The 22,359-nt window shown below is 41.8% G+C and overlaps 1 protein-coding gene across 4 annotated transcripts; it reads right to left on the reverse strand.

The window, feature by feature from the left end:
- Positions 1-759: 759 nt before the first annotated feature.
- Positions 760-21,900, reverse strand: BEND3 (BEN domain containing 3). Of its 4 annotated transcripts, XM_061990999.1 has the most exons (6): positions 21,697-21,900; positions 15,610-15,723; positions 11,224-11,268; positions 10,538-10,761; positions 3,636-5,576; positions 760-2,579 (listed from the first exon to the last, which is right to left on the reverse strand). In XM_061990999.1, exons 3-6 carry the CDS (start codon positions 11,255-11,257, stop codon positions 2,559-2,561), a joined length of 2,220 nt encoding a protein of 739 aa, XP_061846983.1. In that variant the 5' UTR covers positions 11,258-11,268; positions 15,610-15,723; positions 21,697-21,900; the 3' UTR covers positions 760-2,558. The 4 variants fall into 4 exon arrangements, with proteins under 4 accessions (XP_061846983.1, XP_061846979.1, XP_061846981.1 ...); XM_061990995.1 differs by having other exon boundaries at positions 760-5,576; XM_061990997.1 differs by lacking the exon at positions 15,610-15,723 and having other exon boundaries at positions 760-5,576.
- Positions 21,901-22,359: the final 459 nt, after the last annotated feature.

Genomic DNA, 22,359 nt, shown 5'->3' on the forward strand with positions numbered 1-22,359 from the left:
AGCTAAGGTTATCAACAGGCAGCTGAATGGGAGCCATCAGTGTGCTCAGGTGGACAAGGTTAGTGGCAGCATCCTGGCTTGTATGAGACACAGTGTTACCAGCAGGACCAGTGAAGTGATTGTCTCCCTGTACGTGGTGCTGATGAGCCCACACCTTGAGTAATGTGTTCAGTTCTGAGCCCCCCCACTACAAGGCCACTGAGGTGCTGGGTAAGTCCAGAGATGGGCAACAAAGCTGGGGAAGGGTCTGGAGCACAAGTCTGATGAGGAGCAGCTGAGGGAGCTGGGGATGTTTAGCCTGGAGGAGGCTGAGGGGAGACACAATCACTCTACAACTATCTGAGAGGGGGCTGTAGCGAGGTGGAGGTCAGTCTCTGCTCCCAAGTAACAAGTGATAGGACAAGAGAATATGGTTTCAAGTTGCCCCAGGGGAGGTTTAGACTGGAGCTGAGGAAGAGCTTTTTCCCTGAGAGGGTTGTCAGCCCCTGTCCCAGGCTGCCCAGGGAGCTGGTGGAGTCCCCATCCCTGGAGCTATTGCAAAGCCGTGTAGCTGAGGTGCTGAGGGACATGGGTCAGTGGTGGGCTTGGCAGGGGGAGGGGAGGGTTTGGACTCAAGGATCTGAAAGGTCTTTTCTAATTAAAACGATTCTATGATTCTATCTCTGATCTTAGCAACAGACTTCATAGGAAAAAAATTCCCGCTTGTACTCAAGCAATCACCAGACAACATTCCTCTTGTATGAAAATAATATACCTTTAATTTATTTACAAGACTGACCAACTGGGTGAAGTGGCTGTACTTCAGATGCACTGCAAGAGCTTTCATTAGTGAACGATGTCACTATTCATATGTCTTTGTTTTCTTGATATTATAAAACATACAATCACACGGATCGTGAAAGGGTTCTGAAGAGTGAGATAGAAGGAATGTACACAGCAATTAGACAGAAGTTAAAAGAAAAAAAACCCCAGCAACGAAACTCTTTCTATACCAAATTTTAAAGGGTGAAAATTGTTTTCTCAGTATTTAGTAGGTAATACGAATGGACCAATTTTTCTACTTATCGTCAACATCTACAGTAAAAGCCAATGTGTCTCCAATTTGCATGCTAGCTAGTAACATCTGTCAACTGTAAAGAAATGTAATATATATCGAATTTATCTGGGAGCTTTAATATCACTAAGTGGTGAAACGTGTATGACATGAAGATAAGAAAATATCGTTCTTACCTTCTGGCCAGCCATTTGGCCAGGCACTCGCAACAACAAATGAAGCAGCTATTAATAATTTCTGTGTACTTTATATCTCCCATAAAAGTGCATGTAAAAAATTTCACAGAGGTGCTAGGTAGCATACAATTACAAGAGAAAGTCTTGGTTTCCAATACATTCAATTTGCTAAATTTATGCACTAAAATGAAATATAAGATGCAGACATCGTGGTATCAGTTCTTTATCTTTGGTAAACTGTTCTCGTTTTATTATAGCCATATTTGCTCTGATACAGATCCTGTGCATGATCTGCTATTATTTAAACCAACAGGAAACACTTAACGGATATAGAGAGTATCAGTGTATTATTTAGTACATTCATTACTTTCCTTGTACATTCTTCAAGAATGTGGCTAGCATATGGGGAAAATGAGCAAATGCTACAATACTCCTGGTTTAACGTAATACTTTTACTGGCTCTTGTCATTAGGAAGAAATGTTTTGTTTTGCTTTTAAAAGAAAGGGATCAATATGACTCTAAGAACAACAAATTCTAAAAATCTGAAGTAAAAATACCAAGTATTTTGTACTTTCTTACAAATGCTAAAATAGCAAATTACACTGGAACTGACTTAAAATTTGATACTATGACCCATCTAAGTAAACAATAAAAAAGGACCACAGAGAACACTGATAATTGCTCCAAGGTGTTCCAGTGATGGTCAGTAAGTGATCACTGTCTTTACTGTCTTAAAAATCCACGTTTGACTCTCTCTCACCATTTCTATCAGTATTAAAAGAAAAAAAAAATACAATTTTAAAGCAGCACTCTCCAGTGACAAGTCATACAGCAAATTCACATTGGGTTCTGGGTGGTCTTTGTTAGACTTGAACAATTAATGATGCAAACCTGACTGCATGAACCTAAGTTTACATACATAGTTATGCCTCCAAATAGCTACCAATTACACTAAATTAATTTGGCAATCAAATATTTAATTCAATATCCCTACACCTGAAATATCCAGATGGTGCTGCATTCATGTGAAGAATAAGTTACATCACCACAGCTCTTGCGTGGGGACCCTGAAACACTGATTTCCATGACAAAACCGACCTTTGCACATACTTTTTGTATATGCAATTCAATATGAATAGTGGAAACATCTGGAATCACAATTTCGATAGAAAGTAAGGTCTAAAATTTTTTTAAGTTCTTCTTTTGGGTCTTGTTGTCGTCTTTGTTATTTTACAAATAAGAGTGGCAAGCAGGTGATGGCAAGACATTCCTCGGGTATAGGCCTCTGCTTGGTCTGCTCTGCTGGCTTTATTCAGATGAGCCATCCTCAATCTTGCCAGCAGTGACACTGAACAAAACAAAAAAAGAATTCACAGGGGCAGGATCAAGCATCTGGTGTCCACTTTACAAAGAATAATAATATTCCCTCTATGCTCAAGTCTCAATCCTTCAACAGTTAATTAATTCTTGGTTTTAGAACTAAAACATGGGTAACAGGCAAGAATGCAAAGGACACCTTTCTGATTCATGTTTTGACACAGTAGCATTATTTTCAGTATCAACAACAAAACAAATGTGAAGCTGCAAATACTGTAGAAGCAAAGTCTAATATTCCAATGAATATGGCACTTTCAAATTTAAATTAAGTTCAAATTTCAAACTCCAAATTAACTAACAAGACTGTTTATAAGGGTATAATGAAAAACTGCCCCTGAAGAGCACAGTGATGTAAAAACAAATCATCTTTAGCATTAGAAAGTAATAAAAACTGGAAGATGCAGAAACGGGGAGTGGAACAAATGGGCTTCAACACATGTATCTGCACCAGTGAAAACCACGCTCTCGGCGAGTCATTGATAGCTCTGTCACTGATGACTTAAGGTCTTTACCCACGTACAAATGTAGTAAGCCACTTCCCACCGCTGCCGTGCCCACAGAAATGCAACACACACAGTAAAACGCAACAGCCTTAGCGCCTGACCGTCCTAGATGCTGAGCACCCCCAGCGCCCGACAGGCCCCTCAGTCTAAAACAAAGCATCCTCCTGACAATAATTTAGTGGTCAAAGTCTTTAGGAACTTAAAAGAGCCTGTCACTTTTTTGCTTTCTTTGCTTTTTTCAGTATATCACACTTTTTTCTGTTAGGACGCCGGCACCTTTCATCAATGCTCGGAATACATTCATAATGCCATACTTCTTCCATTTTCTCCACAGGGTAAACTGCCTCCACGTAATGACGGATCAGTCTCAGTCTGATAGGATCAAGCTGTTTTTTGTTACAAGCACCTGAATGGTTGTACTGCAGTCTGAGATTCTCTGGAGTAAAGAGTTCGGGGAAGAGTCTTACGAGAAGCCTGGCAGCAAAGTTGCCGACTGACAGGCTCTGTTGCACTATCTCTCTTACCTCCTTGTCAGACAGCAAATACAGAGAAGGCACAGGGAAGTCTGGATTAGGAACGACGAGTTCATCGAGCGGTATCTTGCAAAAATCCTTGCTGCTTCTTTCTGGGGGCAGCGGTGGCACTTCGAATTCTTCTCGAAACCTCTCGGGGTTTATTGCATAGCTGAGAAACTCCCTCCTGTCGGGCCCCGGCAAGTGGATCTTCCGTTGCTGCTGGTATGTGCGCCTTTGCTCTGTGTCTCTTCGTCGACACCTCTCGTCAAGCTTCCCAACAAACTCCAACGTCCACACTCTGTCGTTCTTTGCTCTGGGGTACAGTATCTGCACATAATGTCGAATTAATTTAATTCTAGTGGGGTCGAGCTGTTTCTTGCCTAAAGATCCGCTACAGTTGTATTGCTTCCTTAAGTTTTCATGAGTAAACAGTTCAGGAAATAAGAGAACCAGCAATCGAGAGGCAAAGTTGCCTATGGAAAGGCTGCTTTCATATATGCTTTTAATCTGTTCTTTGTTCAACAGGTAATCTGGGACAGGGACATCAAAATCAGGAGGGGGAAAATCAAGTTTGTCAAAGTCTATGGGTACAAGCCAAATTTTTTTTGAGCGTCTGCCAGGTTTTTCATATTCAAAACTGTCTTCCACTTTTATGATCGATACGTCATCTGGTAAACTAGAAGAGTCGTAACAGTCGTCTCTGATCTGATCACATTCACTTCCATCCATATATGTATTTTCGAGCTCATCGTTTATTCGCTGAACACACTGCTGCAACCAGGCTTCTTCTTCTTGCACATCTGGAAAGTAAATTTCAGTGTATTTACGGATTATTTGAAGCCGATGAGGATCCAGCAGTTGTTTTCCAGAGTCTCCAAAGCAGCTGTACCTTTCAGCTAATTTTCTGTGGTCAAAGAGTTCTGGGAACAGCCTATGTAACAAAAACACAGAAAACTCCCCTGGAGAAGAAGCTTCATCTAAAAATTCATTGAGATCCTGAGCATCCAGCATGTAATCTGATGCAACAGCATTACTCCTGTCCAAGGACAAAGCTTCTTCCTGCTCTTTATCCTCCATAAAATGAGAGGATTCGACCTGCTCAGTCTCATAAAAACTGGATGACTGCACACCCTGCTGACTGTTTTCCATTTCCCTCTGAGCCCAAAACCTATTAAAAAAATCATTGACTTGAGGCAAACACTCCACCTGCCACACAGCTGTATTCTTCACAGAAGGGTAACAAACTTCCACGTAGTTACGGATCAGCTGCAGATGAAGAGATTCAAGTTTCCTTTTGTTGAGAAAGCCGCATGCACTGCAGCTTCTGCTGAACTCATCCTCGCTGAAGAGCTCTGGGAAGAGCTGCACGAGCAACCGGCACGCGAGGTCTCCGCCTGACGTGCTTTGATCCATGATCTGCTTGAGCTCCGCAGAAGTCAGCTGGTACTCCGGGGGGGGCTTGAAGTCTGCAACAGACTCCGCTGGACTGACTTGCTTTTTAATTCTGCTGACCTCCAGAGACAACAGGTCAACTTTACTGTGAAGCTGAGTCATATTGGTATTGAGGGTGTTAAGTGTGTAAAACATTTTCTGTATCAAAGAGTAGATATTTGGATCAGAATCTGGGGTGGCCGCCGCTATGGCGATGGCCGCAGCCGAGTCCCTTTTGCGTTGGTCGTTCAAAGTCCGAAGATGTGAGGGACTGCTGGGGTTGATTTTTTCAAACAACTCATAAGAAGCAAACTGCTCTGCTCCCGCTGGGTTCTTCTTCTCCGTGATTTTGTGTGAGATGCCATAGAGAGGTTTTTTGTAAGATGGAGTGGTTATGTCGCTGAAGGATTCTTCTTCACAGAGCCATGTTACGTTAGGAGTCTTGTTCTTGTTTGGCTGCTCTGCACTTATCTGAGTGGGTGAGCCCGTATCTCTGTTCCTCATGTTTGAAAGCGGGCCCTTTGAACAAATAAATACTGTATTAGTAAGACAGCCTTAAAAATATTAGTTATAAATATGTGTGCCTTAAGCAGGCATTGTTATATAAATATGCACAGTCATATTTTCTCCAGAGGACTTAGTTGTGTTAAATACAAAATTAATAAATTCACTATGGAAAAAAAACCCACAGTAATGCATTACTTGGGTTTTTGGTGGATTTTTTTGTTTGTTTTTGTTTTGGCTCATGGCTTTTTCCATGGACTAGAACTGCAATAACCCTTAGTACACTTTACCCACAGAGCTCTAAATGCTCTCCCAAATTAAGTATCATCATGCTTCACCTTGTGTATGAGGATCTTGGGCTGCAGAGAATTTGGGTGGCAACAAGTCAGCAACAGAGCCAAGAATAGAATCTAGATTTTCTGACTCCTAGTCCTGTGACCTTGCCACTGCCTCCAACAACTTCATTTAACATTACAGCACTCTCTTTAGGTTAGCTTTTCCAAATACTACAAAGGCTATAAGACACAAAAATTATGATATTATTCTCTTCTTTACAATGTGAGAAGTTTATATAGGGGGCTTAATATTTATAATGGTGTACAACTCCTAAGCAAGTTCTAAGAATTACTGTAATTTTAAAATATATATTTTATTCAAACAATAAAAACTTAACAACAAAGTGAAAAGTACCTTGGTATTGTCTTTTTAGAAAGGGAAGCCAGAGTTCTCTTTATTTCTGAAAGGCATGGAAATTCAGACTCATGGGTTTCTAATTTTCTGGATTATTTTTTTTAAAAACAGGAATGAGCTCTTAAGGAATTAATATTCTCAATATTTTTGTAACTCATTCTCATTGCTTCAAATTGGAAGCAGGTAGTTTCATTAACTCACAGCAAATACGCAGGGCTTGGGTGAGTTGTTTTTTCAAACACACAGATATTGCAAGTGATCCCTGGGAAGTTAAATAGATTCATTGATCTAATCCCAACATACAGAATTAAAACATGAGAAAACACAGATTTTAGAGAAGATTGTACTGAAACTTTTTGTTTGGGTTGTTCCATGGAACAGTAATTAGATAAAAAATCCAATGAATTTGCTTTCAAGGATTAAAACAAATGGAATAAAGGCTTAAGGGCTGCACTGAGAGCCACTAGCAACTTGAAATTCTAGTGAAGACACCTCTACATCCTACAGCGAGAAACTTGAATTAAGGTTGCTTTCTCAAAAAACAGAACTGTAACACTCCTTAAATTAATCTGGTCCCTATGTATACTCACACTTAGTATCTGCTTACTGCAGTGACAAATTGAACCTAATTACTTTTTAATTTCTAATGCAATGTATACTCAAAAGAGGCTCAGAAAGAACAAACTGGTTTCCACTCTACCAGCATACTCAATTAAACTGACGTCGTGTTTCCACGTTCTGCTCTCATTCACATCATCCAACCTTGTGTTTTCACATCCAAAGCTGTGTGGATGGACAGACTATCAAATGAGAGCGTAAGGGAGAGGCAATCTATTGCACGACGTACAGAATCTCTAGCCCTAGTGCTGCCGACCGACAACACTGAACTTTCAGGTCCCATTATGAAGACTATACCTCTAGTCCCACTAAAGCACATTCCTAAGAGGGCAGCGAGGAACCACGGTCCTATAATACCACCAGCCATTAAAGGGTGACTTTTACTCCAGCAAGTGGTATGATACACCCTAACTAAATCAGTTCTTTGTGACTTGTAAAATAGCAGAACACAAGAGACCAAGTCGTGGGCAGACTGAGGCTGCATCACTCCCCTCTTAACTGTAGGCTCCTACGCCAGACTGAAGTTGTCATACACCACCTATACTTGTCAGTTGAGAAACAGGTATTCCCAGATGGTAACAGAGCTGTCCCAAATAGACATGACCTGAATGCAGGTCACGAAAACCTCCACTGACAAAAAATGTAGTTCTGCTCCTCTGTCAGACACCCAACTTGACGACAAATTCATTTTACCATTTTAGATCAAAAGAACAAAACAAAACTGCAATTCTGGAGAACAGTTTTCTTACACATACAGTGAGACCTGCTACCTAAGTAGCTAGCTCTTCCATTAACATCCTTGTTTACCGAGAATATTCCAAATATTCCTTCACATACAGAGTATAATTCACTCAATTCCTTATCTACGAACTAGCTTTCATGGGCCATGAGATCTTGTCAGAGCTACTGCTGTACCTTTTCCCTAGCTACATAAACAATAAAACTCAGCAGTGTGGAGGTAACTTTATTAATGCACACCTCACACACAGAGCCAGGGCAAAGCAATATCACAATGTGTACTGAACAACACAAGTTCCTTGTCTTAATGACAGTGAGTACTGTGAAATTTTCCACTCTCAGTTTTGGACGTGGTGCTCTGGGGGAGGAGAAGTGTTTCCACTAAGTAGTACAGCTCCAATGGCAGCAGAACTTCCGCCCTTTCACTATTGCCACTCACAGTGCGAGGATCTGACTGTGGGACAGATTGGTTATCTGCATTTCAGAAACACGTGGTGTTTGACTACAAGATGGTGACACATTTGGGCCTACATTTAAGGATTTTCTACTTCAGACGCATTCTTCTTTGAATTATCTTGTCTTTATATGGTTTCCACCTGGAAACAGCTACATCTACAGCATAAATACATGGCACTTTGTTAATTCTCCAATTAAACTAGTATTTAAGATTTTCTAATTAATATTCTGTAACTCTGGGGTTTAAACATCAATACATTTCAGATAATGCTACATCCATTTAAGATGATCAGTTTGAGCACCACAAAAAAATAAGCAAAGATATTGTTTCATGAGACTCAATGTACATAAGATAGTGCTGCCTTTTATACTACATTTGCACGGCAACTTTTTCTACTAAAAACATTCCTTGAACTTTTGCAAAGTTCAGAATTTCGGTGAACATCAACCAATATAAGTAACTGTGAAATAGTCTCTCACATTATTTCTCAGAGTCCTAAGACAAGTCTTAAAAGTGTAGTTACTCCTGTTCAGTGCTAATTTGTGAACCTCATTATGCTTTATAAGCAAAGTCTAAATATCTGTAAGAATACAGAGCATGACATTCCAGCATATGAACGAAGAAGAATAACTATATTTGCAAGAATCAGTTAAAGAGATTCTATCAAACACAAGATAACTTGGAAATATCTTGCACATATATATTTTTTCAGTTACAACCTTCTACCATTTTTTTTTAAAGACAATTAGGGAAAATTAAATTCTGGTTCTGAAGTGACAATCAGATTAAAAAAAAAAGTTAGATGTCTAACTGTACTATTAGCCCAATAGTACAGTTATATAGCATAAAAAGTACAGCTCTGCTTATGTCATGCATAGATGCCTACGTGATATGTAGACTAAAAGTACAACATTTTCAAAATTAATTAACATTTTGTCCTCTGTTTGAACAGAAATAGTTAATGAAGTCACCAACTAAAACAAAATGTTGGTGCTAGAAAAGTAATTAAAAATGTTCTTAGAATTGGGGAGTATTTCTGGTTGGTTATTTAACTAAATATGCTGCTTCATCGAGGTCAGTCAAGAACGAATTTTCATCATTGTTACTGGGTCGTTTTCTGATATTGCAATTTCAAAGTTATAATTAATTTCAAATTAAAATGTTATTAACGGGAAACATCAAACAGTAAAATCCAAAGCAAACACAGTTCAGAGACCACTATGAAGCTTTTAAGAATCTGAATGTAAGTACAACAACTGTAAAAAGAGAAAGGAAAAGAAAGTAAGTGTGCAATAAGATTAAAACCTACCTACCACAGGCATTCAGGGAAATAAAATAGCATCGAGAAATCAGAGAGGTAACAGTCAAGAAAAATAAATATGAAGAACTATAGCTAGAAAGGAGAAATGAAATGCACAAATACAACATGGACTAACTGACTAGGAAGCAGAACAGCAGAAAAGGATATGTGCATTAGAGTAGGTCATCAACTAAATATAACCCAGGGCCTGAAGTTATTCAAAAGAGGATGAATTTGAATCTAGGTTATTTTAATAAAGTGCTGAGTGTGAAAAACAGGAGGTCATTATACTGCTCTAGAGGGTGTTAGAAGAGATGTCACTATCCAACACCAGACGGTACCTTTTCAAAAATCTCAAAGAGAACAACAAAAATACAAGGTAACTCTTGAAGAAGAGCTGAAAAACAAGAATATTAGTCTTGGAAAGGAAGGGGTGAGGTGATTATCTGTTCCTAGAAAAGTCTTCAGTTTTACCCACAGAAGACTTTTCTAGGAATGGATAATCACTGCTCTCCCTACTGAAAAGAATAAGGACAAACAGAAACTTCCTCAATTTCAGCAAAGATTAATGAAAATCTCCAGTTGCTTGAGAGGTGAAACACTAGGACAGGATAACAGAAAAGACTTGCAATCTCCTTCACCAGCTGGACAAATGCCTGGATTGTCACAAGCGGGATGCTGCACCAGAAGTTGTAATACATTCTGCTCTTGATATGCTGAAGTTTTCTGCATCCCTACATTTTTCTCTTTCAAGTAATACACAAATTTATACTTGTCTCACTGATGTGTCACAGAAGGAAGAATTACAGTCCTGATTCTATCACTGAGGATCCATCTGAAGGACTGTGTGACATCAGAGAGACTGTAGTCAGTCACGCTCAGGTAATCCAAACCACTACCTGCTCCTACGTTCTCTGACAAGCAACAAAAATACACTTCACACGAATTAATCAATCTCCAAATGTATTTCATTGATACAATCACTCCCACATTACTTAAAGAAATACCCAGACAGGTAATGTGTGCAAACTGGGTTAAGATTAGCTGTGTTTGCCTCAGACTCGTTACTAATGCAAATCTAGTTAAATGACTTGCATTTTGCTTTTAGCAGCAATGAATTTAGCCTACAAAATATGAACAGAAAAATCACACAGACATGTATAGAGAAGTCACCTCTTGCGTAAAGCGTCTTTTCTTCACGCTGGGTAAGACATCTTGCTGGCTCCCTGAACCATCACAACCAAGTAAGGTCTGTTTCCGTTTGTTAGAATCTTGTAGGCAAGTAACTGCGCCATCCAGTGAGTATTTCTCAGCAGATCTGGATGTTACCGAGCAGTCTAGAGCTTCATCTTCGTTCTCTGTTTCTACTTTCACAACATTTTTTCTAGGAATTTTTACTGGAAAAAGAGAAGGTTTAGAAAAATAAAGCACTCTCTCCAGAAAACCATGTCAGCCTTAATACAATCTTTTGTGGTTTCTCTTTATGAAAACGTGTTTTTTGAAACACCATTATGTTTTACGACTTGCACTGTAAGTGTATGCTGAGGCCACCCCAAAATCATGGGATTATTATGCTAGGAACCATTCAGTCATCCAGTAAATCTCAGTTTCCTCCACAAAGAAGAGTCCGAAGTATAAACAAATACAGTTACAGTATGAAGATTATTTTGGAGGGGGAGGAAGGATGTAGAGCAGAAAATATAATGAGTAACAAAGACAACAGCGTACTTTAGATAGCTTTTTAAAAAACATTAATGTAATTTGTCTTTATTCAAGTGCATTTGTCATTGGGTTACAAAGATTTTAATTCAACAAATACTTCTGCCTGATCATAAATGACACAAAGTGTAATATTTTACCTTCGTCATCATCAGTGATTTCAGCTGAATTCATCTTCTGTCTCACTAAAGAACAAACAAAAATACAAATATAAATATTGGCATCTTCTAGAATCGGGAAAGACACACATCTCTTATTACTTTTCATCTACAGCCACTGGGCATTTACAGCCCACAGATAATTTCCAGTCTGTAAGTTTGTAATAACTAGCTATTTTCAGTAAATTTCACAGGCACCTACAGACCTGCCAACATGCAAACAACACTGCAGACAACGTATCACAGCTAGGAAAGTATTTGAAAGTGTATGTATTTTTCTGGTATGGAGCAAAGTCATTTTAATATCTTCTCAATAAAGTATCTTGGCAGTATATAAATAGAAGTTAGCTCTATTAAACTCCCATTCCTGCACCAAGTCACTACTTCTTATTATGGTCAAATGTTTATATAATTTCCTTGTGGGTGACCCAAAGTCATCACAGAAGAAAAACTCATCATAAGCTGTAACATATATCTGCTGGAGTAAGTTTTAATTTAAAAATCTTTGATCTTTTGATATGGGCTGCATCAATTCTAATTCAAGCAGAGCAATCTGCAGATCTACAGTAATTATGTTTTTCTAACTGCTAGCCTCTAAGTAACGAAAGAATGTTTCTTCTAAGGAAAATCAAATATATTTATTATGCTAGTGTGAATGTAGCATTGCTTCTCACATGAAAGACACAGCTGCTTCCTTGAAAACTAATTTTGGAAGTTACTGGAGGGCAAACATTAATCTGTGGCCATGTTCTTAAAAGACATTCTAAATCTTTTGGAGATCTGCAAAGCAAACAACCTAATCAGATCTCACTGACCGTTACAGGGCACACAGCTGCAAACTGACACTCTCAACTGGTAAGCTGGTGACTGGTAAACTGTCACACACTGTTCATGTTGATCTGCACACAGCATTATGTTTACTTGGCCTGAGAATATGATTTCTTTAAATTTTCCACAGTTATACTCTTCTTTCAAATAGTTCTCTTTCAACCGTTTGTGCCTATCCTTCAGACAAGATCTGAAATCAAGACAAGCTTCCCTCTGGCTGGAGCAAGTGCATAAAAACAATCAATCAAAAGTGTACATATACCCCAGGAGTGGGAATTACAATGAAATTTAAAAGAGAGATGAGGAGAGAAAGAGACAGGGAAACTGTTGAGGAAAAAGAAGTCTCTACTTCTCTTCTGAATAGCGTTTAATAGGATTAAAACAAACAAACAAAACCTCTAACTCAACATGTTGTTAAAATCCTGTAAGTGCTTGAATGCTATGTAGCTACGAGTTTTTCTCCATCAGCAACTAATGGCTGTTAATGGTAACTACAAGATCCCTTTCTGGATAAGATTTTGTATGACTGCACTACAATAAGAAGCACACCCACCCCCCCCCCCCCAAAAGCCACGTGGAGTTATAAAACCAGCTCATACTGGGCCACTCTAGAAGCCAAAGTACCCTTTGATATGTGTTGATTATCAACACAGTTCCTATACAGAGACTTGTAAGGGGCATTGAGTGTATAACGTCAGGCTGCCTTCATCCAGAAAAAGTCTCAGTTGGATGTAGAGCTACCCCAAACCCCTTGGATAGCTAGTCCTTTTACCCACCTTAATCCCCTATTTCAGGACTTGCATTTATGAACTGATCGACACATAAAATTGTGCCAATTTAACAGTACTATAATAGCTTCACTTAAACTTCTGCTAAATCGGTAGGCACTTACCAGTATGAAACTAAGTGGTTCACATCAACTTCTAAACCACTCGGTAAGCACTGGTGAGGGTTAATACCAAGTCCTACTAACTCAACGGTACTTATTAATTTACACAGAACCACTACAGCTCTTAATGAAAAACCCTAAGGCAATGTACTGATGCAAAAGCACCACTGAAAAGATATGCTGGACCTTAAGAAAAACATATATTGCTAAACGTTTGTATTTTGCCCTGATATCCCAGATCCATTGATATTCAGTGCCTAGATCTTTCTTACACTTTACCACACTTAGCTCTGAGGGATGTGATACAAGACCAAATGCCTTTCCAGACAACGTCATGGTGCCCTACCAGAGCAAAATACTGAAAGATGGTAAGCAGAAAGCCAGAATTTATAAAGGTGGCAGAGGGCAGAATGACAAGAATTATTTAGAAGGTGATAGAGAGAATCATATTTTTCTTCTAATTCCTGCTATTACTGCTATTCAAATATGAAGAATGCTTTAGGAGACATCTTTTGAGAGAATACAAGCAAACTGAAAGGAGAAGATTTAATGTGGATCTGAACAGCTGCTTGTTTAAGCTGTAAAAAAAAGTGAATGCTCGTACCCTGGATAACAGCTAACTTTCTAAAGGAGGCAACACCAGGAAGACCAAAGCTATTCCAATTTCAGATCAAATAACATTAAGTCAAAGTGTAGTTTCACAAATTTGAAACTGTTATTACTTATTTTGATTTTTTTAAAATAAAACTGCCAGAATACAATGAAAAGTGAATAGTCAAAACCAGTCTAGAAATACTGGGTTTCATATTTGAAATCCTTGGTGCCAAACAATGCATAAGCCCCAGTCTTTTCCTTTTTGCGAGCCCTAGCGATATCTCTCTCTGTATCTGGTTTCCCATCTTCCTTGTGAGATGGATATTATGAGGAAATGAAGCACATATAAAAGACAGGATTCAACTGCCCCTCTGAATTCCTGTCTCATAGTCCCACCTGCTCCCTCCAAGCATGGGTGCACAGCTTAACCTTTAGTGAGCTCCTCCAGCTTGATAGATTAAAAACAATTCACTTCTTTATTTACCAGGTTACTTTTCATCTAACTCACAGAAGTAAAGGGTAATGCAAGCAATCAGTTCCAGGTCAGGTGTACGCATGAAGTTTGGGATGGAAAGGAAGAATTAAAATTTCTGTCATACCAACAAGCCACTGGCTTGGTTCAACCATTTGGTCAGACTGCACTTATTATCCATTTACACCACCTTCACGCTTCAAAATTGGGTGGCAATGGACAGTAGTGAGGGGACACAGAGATATCAGCACAGCAACTGTATTACTGCTTCCACAGGAAACTAGGGCCTATGGGAATGGGAAAAGTCTGTGTCCCTGTGTATGTGTGGGCATGTCAGGTTAACAATCACTTTGCTGACGGCTGAAAGTCCACTAAAGAGAAAACATTTCAGATTCCTTAAAATACCAATAATTACTGCCTCCATAGAAGAAGCAGCAGTGTCAAAATCTGTTTTGAGGTAGTATTCTGGCCCAGATGGTGAGAATAAACTGAAGTTGGAGAAAAAAATGTAAGAGGAAAAAAGATCTAAAAGAACCTGAGACAAAAATACTGCAAAACACAATTGAATAAGAAACTCATCCAGTAATGGGAACACCTGACAGTTGTTCCTTGTCCTGTTCAGCATGCAAACATATTTCATTCTTACCTTATTTTTTTTTTCCAAAAGAGAAGATAAATACATTTATCATCCTTAGCCTGAGATTGACTCAGTGCTATCCAGGACAGCAGGTAGCTAATTGTAGGAGGGAGTGGACATTCCATGCTGGAGGTGGGAGCCCAGGTGTGCAGCCATGACTGGCAGAGCAATCAGCTTTGGGCAGATTTTACCTTGCTGGGATACAGATGGATGCTGCAGTACATCCTACCTTCTAGTGACAAAAGGATCTGGAAAGAAGATTCTAAAACATACCAGACACCTACAACAGCATCTACATCAACAGCCAGATCCTGATCCTAATGAAGTCCATTGGCACAGTAGTCTGAGCATGAATATGGCTAAATTTTAGCTGACACTTCTTGTATTTCCACCTGAACAGGCCCAAAAACCAAAGCTTTACAAAATATGAACATAAACCTTAAACTTCAAGTTTTAGGATTTTGCTTGTAAATGTTTTAACTCAGGAACCAAGTTATTTTTGAAGCATTTTTTTCTGTGTTCCTCGGTTTCTATCTTGAGTATAAAGTTAAATTCCAAAGAACACGTTGACAGTTCAGAAACACTTAACAAAACAGGCACCCAATAGGTACATCTCTGAACACTAAAAATTAAGCAAATAGCTAATATTTTCACTTTTTCTTGAAAAGAGACCCTGCTTACGCTTAATAGTTATCTGCTTCTAGTACAGTCATTAGCTAAACCTATCTAATATAGGACAAACAGGAGAATGTGTAGTACTTGGATAAATTTGACAATCAAGGAAGAGGTAAACAGATCCCATTCTCAGAACAAAAACAAGAAATAATTAGATTTTCCTACATTTCATCTTTTGAGAATGATCTTCTTGAAAACAGTGTGTAGTTTAAAATTTCTATGTAATCAATGTCTCAAAATAAACACCTTACTGATGTATCAGTATATACTCACCTTCCCATCTAAACTGCCTTGATTGATAGCTACTAGTGCTGGTACTGTACAGATACTTGTGCTGAGTCACTGCTAGGTGTCACTCAATGGAGTCTGTGGGATGCCAGCACTCACCTGGGAAGACATAAACATTCCTTTTGGCTCAGTCCTCTAGACTTACCCACACATCCTGACACTTCTAAAACAATTAAAGAGGATTGTTTTCTTCAGGTGATTAAAGCTTTGCTCTTCTAAGAGAGGTGAATAAAATTACCCAGATTTGCACCCATGCATACAACGATACTATTCTTTTTCAGTGATGTATGACAAGCCTATTCACCAAGAACTGATGTGATATACAGGACTGGATCCTGTTTTAAGTTAAGCTACTTCAAATAAATTCAATATGCATTACAGTCTAACTCTAGACACCAATCTAAGTGTGTCTGATTTGTGACCTTGTGATTTTCAGCAAGATCCAGAAATCCCACTCACCTACCAGCTAAACTTGTAGGTGGTTATAGATTGTCAATACCAAGTTTCTGATGGACCACATACACAAAACCTTTTCAGCTCTGTTGCATATGCTGCACTAGGAACTCCTCTATATCTGGCCTACTGTCTAAGATTCAATCCATTTACAGAACGTGCTCAGTACTTTGGGGCTCTAGCTGTGATGGTACTTCACTTACCAATGGCACAATGCTCAAAGAGGTATTTGGAGGACAGAAAAACCTGTTTGTTTTTTTTTTTTTCCCTAACTTTCCTGCTCTTGATTCTGCAGCATAGACAAGAATCTGGGTCCCCAAATCCTAGGACAGGGATCTAAACACCAGGTTATGGCATCCTGGAGGACCAGTGGCAAGAAGAGGGACTGGTCAGGGCAGGAGAGTGCAGGGAAAGAAGAGGGGACTCCCGTACACCCTGGCCATCACTATTGGCCAAATCCCCTTCCCACAGATTCTGTTCTCCTTTCTTAAGACTCAGCAGTTCATACTTTATTGTAGCATTGTACCATTTTGGTAACAACATTCAACAGGGCTAACAGCTAAGCTCAATGCACACTACAATGTTGTAGGTTCCAAAGCATAAAACAAAGTCTTAAACACCTCAGGTTTTGGAATGTTTCCCTTTGCATTTAGTGGTAACTACCACCCTGATGTTGCTTTTGCAAGTAGAGAAGAAAAAAAAAACCAACCAACCAATCAATTTATCAAAAGTGTGTCTACCCAAAACATGTGCCAAAACCTTAAGGATTTAAAGAACTTAGGTACAAAAAATTTTAGAAGGAAAAGGAGCAAGTTGCAAATCGTATTCTAAATGTATTTCAGTCTCATATCATCCAGCATAATGCACAATGCCACTTAAAAGCAGCATAAAAGTGTACCTAGTTGTTATTTATATATAGAACCAAATTGAACCAAAAGTCTAAGTTAAATCACCCATCATGTACACTGTCTTTCTCCTATTTACCACCTAACAATTACTCATGTGTTGGCCTTGGAGGATGTTTTCATTACCTGTCTTATGATTGCAATCATTGTAAAAAAAAGATCTTGCTGATAATGCTAGATCAAGGCAGTTACCTGCCTTTGCAGTCCTTCTTAAAGAAACCCCGATTGATCATTTTCAAGTTCTGACTTAACAAAAACAACGAAATCAGAAAAAAGGCAGTTGTTTTGCCCTTCATAACTAAAAGAAATAACTCTCTTCAAACTCCCCTGTGTAATGTGGTATGTTCAGACAACTGAAGAAGGAAAAAATGCTATGAAAACCATATAGAAGAGTATGAAAGTGCACACATGCTGTATGTGGAAAGCAATTATGATTTCATAAAGCTTGTTAATCATAATTACAAATGCAAATGAATCATTATCTTAACTAATAGACTCTAATACAATAAGAAGCCCTGTTATCAGTTTTATAGAAGGTTGCTATGTATAATTAAAATGCTTGCACAGGATTGTACCGTACAGCTAATTAACGCATGGTACGTGTGTAGATGCGGCTTCTTGAATGCACATCATCCCACTAAATATTTCAGGAATTAAATATTGGAAGGAATGTTTCTAATTCTTCATTGTTGACTGTAAGAATGTTATTAAAAATACAAGAGTTTAGATACTATGTACTGTGTTTATTCCTTTTAAAGCCTCGTGGTGGTCCAAAACTCAGAGGCTTCAATGAAAAGTCACTTTCTACTTACCACTTGTCTCTGAAGAAGTGGACTGTTCTTTACATTTTGGTCAAAAGAGAAGATAATATGTGTTTTCCAGTAACATTAAATATGTGTTTAATAGCATATGTGGAACAAGATGCTCAATTCCCTTGCTTTCAGCATGCAGTGAAAGATTCAACAATCCTCGTGAAGCACAGGTAACCCAGTAAAGTTAAATAAATTAAGGAAATACCAAAATATCTGATATTCTAAGGAGGTAACATTGGCTAAATTTTACAAGATCTGTACATTGAACTGATGTTTAACAGCCAAAAGTAGCATCTCCTCTTACACATGCCTTCCTGTAGCAGGCCTTTATGGCAAAATGACAATGGTATTATGCTACATAATTAAAATGTGGTTTACCCAGAGACAACCAAAACTCTTGTGTATCTATTCATCCTCAGCAAGGGACAACAACTAATCAAACTAGTAAAGACATCAAGTGTCCAAAGTCCTGCTCCCTGTCTCTGGGTCTCTCCTTGTATTTCATATGAAACATAACCATAGAAAGCAACAGATGCTTCTCAAGGGAAGCCTATAGTCTTAAAGAGGTGTAGGTAGGTGGAAGGAGTCTCAACCTGTGCAGCAGGTGAGTGGAGGGCTGCTCTAACCATCTGGTGACAGCACAAAATACAGTCAATCATGATGTTATAGAAGCACAATTCCACCATAATGCTTTGAAATAATGAGAGCAAACGGTCATTCTCAACACTCAGCCCTGCAGTCCCAGGGGCAGACAGCATCGAAGGCACACGCCTCTGCTCAGGCTGCCCAGGAGCTGCCTCCTGCTTGGGGTGTGTGTTGCTTCCCAGGCTGGCTCTTGGAAAGCTCTCCTGCTGGGCTGCAGAAGCAAACCCAGAGAACTGTGAGTTCTGGGTTCTGCTTTGGGAGCCAAGGAATCTGTGTCTTTTACTTCCTAGCTGCAGCATTGGGTTCAATAATTTTCATGTTGCAATTATCCTCAGAGTACATTTGATTCCTCCAATTTGTGAGAAACAATGTGACTGCAATTCAATTCAACTGAATTACACATAAATACCACTCCAAAATTGAGCCACAAAATATATTTCTTGCAGGCAATGTTTGCCTTCTGCTCAGTTCCATGGGCCACTGATTTGACTTTAAATATTACAGAATTTTGTCAAGGTCTTCTAGAAAAATCAAAGCCATTCTTTGTTCCAGGACTTTTTCATTTTAATTAATATGTTTATTTTCTATTTAAGTATCTTTCTACTCCTGAAAACTTCATCACCACACTTGTTAGTGTTATGTTCAGATCAAGCAACTAATTGGAAAGGGTCATTGTCAGTATGCTGCGTGAAACAACATTACTTACTAACATTATGAATTACACCTAAAGCTGTTGTAACAGAAACTGGGGAGGGAAGGAGAAATTAATGTTTGATTTGTACATCTGACTGTACTTATATTTAGTCGGGTCTCCTTGTAAAACTTGATTTTTCTGAGCAAAAAAGTTTGAAAAGGCTTGGGAAGTTACTTGGAAAAGGCAGCAGGTTGAAGAAGTCTTGATACCAGAGACCACCTTAAGAAAAAAGAGGCTAATTCATTTCTATGTGACTACCCCTCTTAAACTCTGAAATAAGAATGTTAACTGAACAATGAGCAAGATGCAAGCAGACAATATAAAAAACACTGAAAGAAGATGCTTTCCAGTCTATGAATTTTGACACAGCAGGGTGCTGCCAGTGACCCAAGAATGGAGCTTTTGTGTAAAATTTATTCTTGATATCCAGTACTGACACTTGAAATACTGAATACCTTAGAAAACAGTATTCCAATACTGCAATCACATTCCAACTCTTAATACATGTATAATAAGTTCTAAAAACAGGAAAAAATGGTTTTTTTTAAAAGAACCAGCAGATGTTGTTGGAAGCATTGCCCTAACGGGCAATAGAATCCCTATGCTTAACATGGTTTGAAAACCTACTCTGCTGCCCTATGGGGGAGGACAGGAAGCCTCAAATCTCCTCTGAAGGCAGCCTGCTTCAGGGGCATTTTGCCAACAAGACTTGCAGGTCACGTTCTCAATTCGAGTCTTTTTTTAATTTCGTTTTAGTTACATCTGCAGATACAGTCTAAATTATATATATATATATATATATATAAAAAATAGATAAAAATCACTCTTCTCAGTTTTCCCACAAGATGCCTAAAGCTTTACTTTTCACATTCTGTTCCCTGTACTTTATCAAACACCAATTCAATCTTGCACTGGTCAGCAAGATACTCATCTAGTTTATTTGCAGCATTAAAGCATCAAATTGGTTTTGTTTCAATCAGGTGTCTTCCTCTGATCTGTTACAAACATTTTGTTTTCCCTTCAATGCTCCATCCTCTCTCCCCTCATTTTTTTCTTTGATTTTAAAATACTGTTCCATCTGAACTTTGAACAGCCTATTTAAAACGTCCAAACTGCAATCAGCTCTCCTTTACTCTTACCCACTGGACTCGCCTAAGCTACGAAAACATTTTGCAAAGACAAAACGTGTGGCTGGTCCAATGCTGAGCTTGATTTAGCTGGAGAGAAGAGGAAAATGTATCAACACATACTGGCAACTACTTGTTTTATTAGAGCTAATCCTTCATGTAAATTTGTAATCCAATGACTAGGCATCAGCCAGAAGCAGAGAGAAGGTTTCTCCCTCCCTGTTTAAACGTATCTGTTCCAGGGGTCGGGCACGCAGTATTTTTTTTATAGGTAGCAGCGACAAACTCTACCAGCACTTCAATCCAAAAAGCTCTGGGACTGCGTCAACGCCGTGTGGAAGCCGTCACATGGCTGTTGGCCCGCCGCCGGTGCGCGTTCTGCTGGTCCAGAGTTTGTTCCCTTCTATTTACAAAAGCCTGTGTGGACATACCACGGTGGAAAGTAGGGTAGAGGCAGCGGGTGACCCAGGCAGAGGCCGGTGGACGGTTCTCCCGCAGCGGCCTTCTCCGGCCCCCTCAGCGCACGGCCTGGCGGGCATCACCGCAGAATCGCCTCCTCGACGCTCTGCCACCATTTTGCCCAGGCAGGAGACTGACCCCGGCATTCGCTTTTACGGGGTGCGTGGCCCCACGCCGCTCTACGGGCTCCTCCGCAGCCACCCCAGCGGGCAGGGGGAGGTACGCGAAGCCGGTACCGGGAGGAGACCGGAGGGGGGAGGGGTTGGGGGATATGTGGGGGGAGCTGGTACCGGGGGCGCCGCACCCGCCGGCGAGGCTTCACCTTTCGCTCCCCCCCGCCGCGGAGGGGCGGTGGCGGCGGCCGCCACGTGGGAGCGGCGCGGAGCGAGGCTCCGCCCAGAGGCGGGGGCTGCGGCGAGGACGCCCCCCGCGCCCCGCACGCGGCGGCCGGGGCCGCTTCCGCGGTCAGACCCACGAGCCCGAGGCGGCGGCGGCGGCGGTTGGTGCTTCCGGTCCGAACCCTGCCCGGGCGGATCTATGTGGCCGGCGCGCAGGGGGGAGGGGAGGGGGAGGGGATAAGGTGAGGCTGGAGGTGACGGCGGCGTGACCGTTCCACTCTCCCCTCGTTCGGTCTCTCCCCTTCCCCCCGCCTCGCAGATGGAGGCACCCGGGCCGGGCGCGCGCGCCCTCGCGCGCCCCGTGCCGCAGCGTTATAGCAACGTTCCAAGCAACGAACAAAGAGCCCCCCGGCAGCCCGCGCCCCGCGGCGGGGGTGCTCCGAGCCGCCGCCGCCGCCGCCGGGGGGAGGGGCCCGCCCCGCGCCTCCCGCTTCCCCCTCTCGTTCGCTCGCTCGCTAGCTCGCTGGCGCGGCCCCCTTCCCCGTTCCTCCCCTACCCGCCGGGGCGGCGCTCCCCGCCGTGGGCTGCGTGGAACGGCGCCCTCCCCGCCGCCCGGCGAGCGGCGGCGCCTGGACTTACCTCGGCTCCGCGCGGGGGCACGAGAGCCCCGGGACGGCGGGGGCGGCTGGAGCGGCCGCCGTTGGTGCCCGCGTTTCCCCCCCGCTCTTTGTGTGCGAGGGTCCGCGCGCTGCGCTCTCGCGTGACGTGACGGGACCGTGTGTCATTTCCGCACAAGGACACTGAGCCCCGAGCCGCCGCGGCCAGCGCCACCCGCCGCCCCGGGGCAGGGGCAGAGGCGGGAGGGGAGGGGGGAGGAGCAGGCCGCTCTCCCCCCTCCCCCTCCTCCCCACCCCCCGCCCTCCCCGGCGCTGCCACAGGGAACGCGCGGTTCCCACTGGCGACCCCGCGCGCCCCCGCCGCGCGCGCCCCGCCGCCCACTCGGCGCCGCGCGGGCAGCCCCACCGACCGGCCGAGCGGCCGCCCCGCGACGCGACGCGCGCGTCCCGGCGCCCGTGGGCAGCGCAGCGGCCACGGCCGCACGTGGGCCACAGCTTAGGGACGTGACCGTGCGTGACGGGGACCGGGACTGGGATCGGGACCGAGGCCGGGCCGGGGCGTGCTCGCCGCAGGCAGCCGCCGCGTGGAAGCGCGCCCTCGGCGTCGCGGGGCCGCGGAGCCCCGTCAGCCGCGGTCTCGCGTGTCTGCGGCGACTGCTCCCGTAGCCGGCCGCCGAGCCGCGCA

This window comes from Colius striatus, chromosome 2 (genome assembly GCF_028858725.1).
Source record: "Colius striatus isolate bColStr4 chromosome 2, bColStr4.1.hap1, whole genome shotgun sequence".
Taxonomy (NCBI): Eukaryota; Metazoa; Chordata; class Aves; order Coliiformes; family Coliidae; genus Colius; species Colius striatus.

Excerpts from the sequence above, each read along its gene's own strand:
- BEND3 (XM_061990997.1), bottom strand. The coding sequence starts at position 11,257 with ATGAATTCAGCTGAAATCACTGATGATGACGAAG. Across the intron at positions 10,762-11,223 it reads AATCACTGATGATGACGAAG|TAAAAATTCCTAGAAAAAAT; the intron begins GTAAAATATTAC and ends CTCTTTTTCCAG. Across the intron at positions 5,577-10,537 it reads AAAGACGCTTTACGCAAGAG|GGCCCGCTTTCAAACATGAG; the intron begins GTGACTTCTCTA and ends ATTTGTTCAAAG.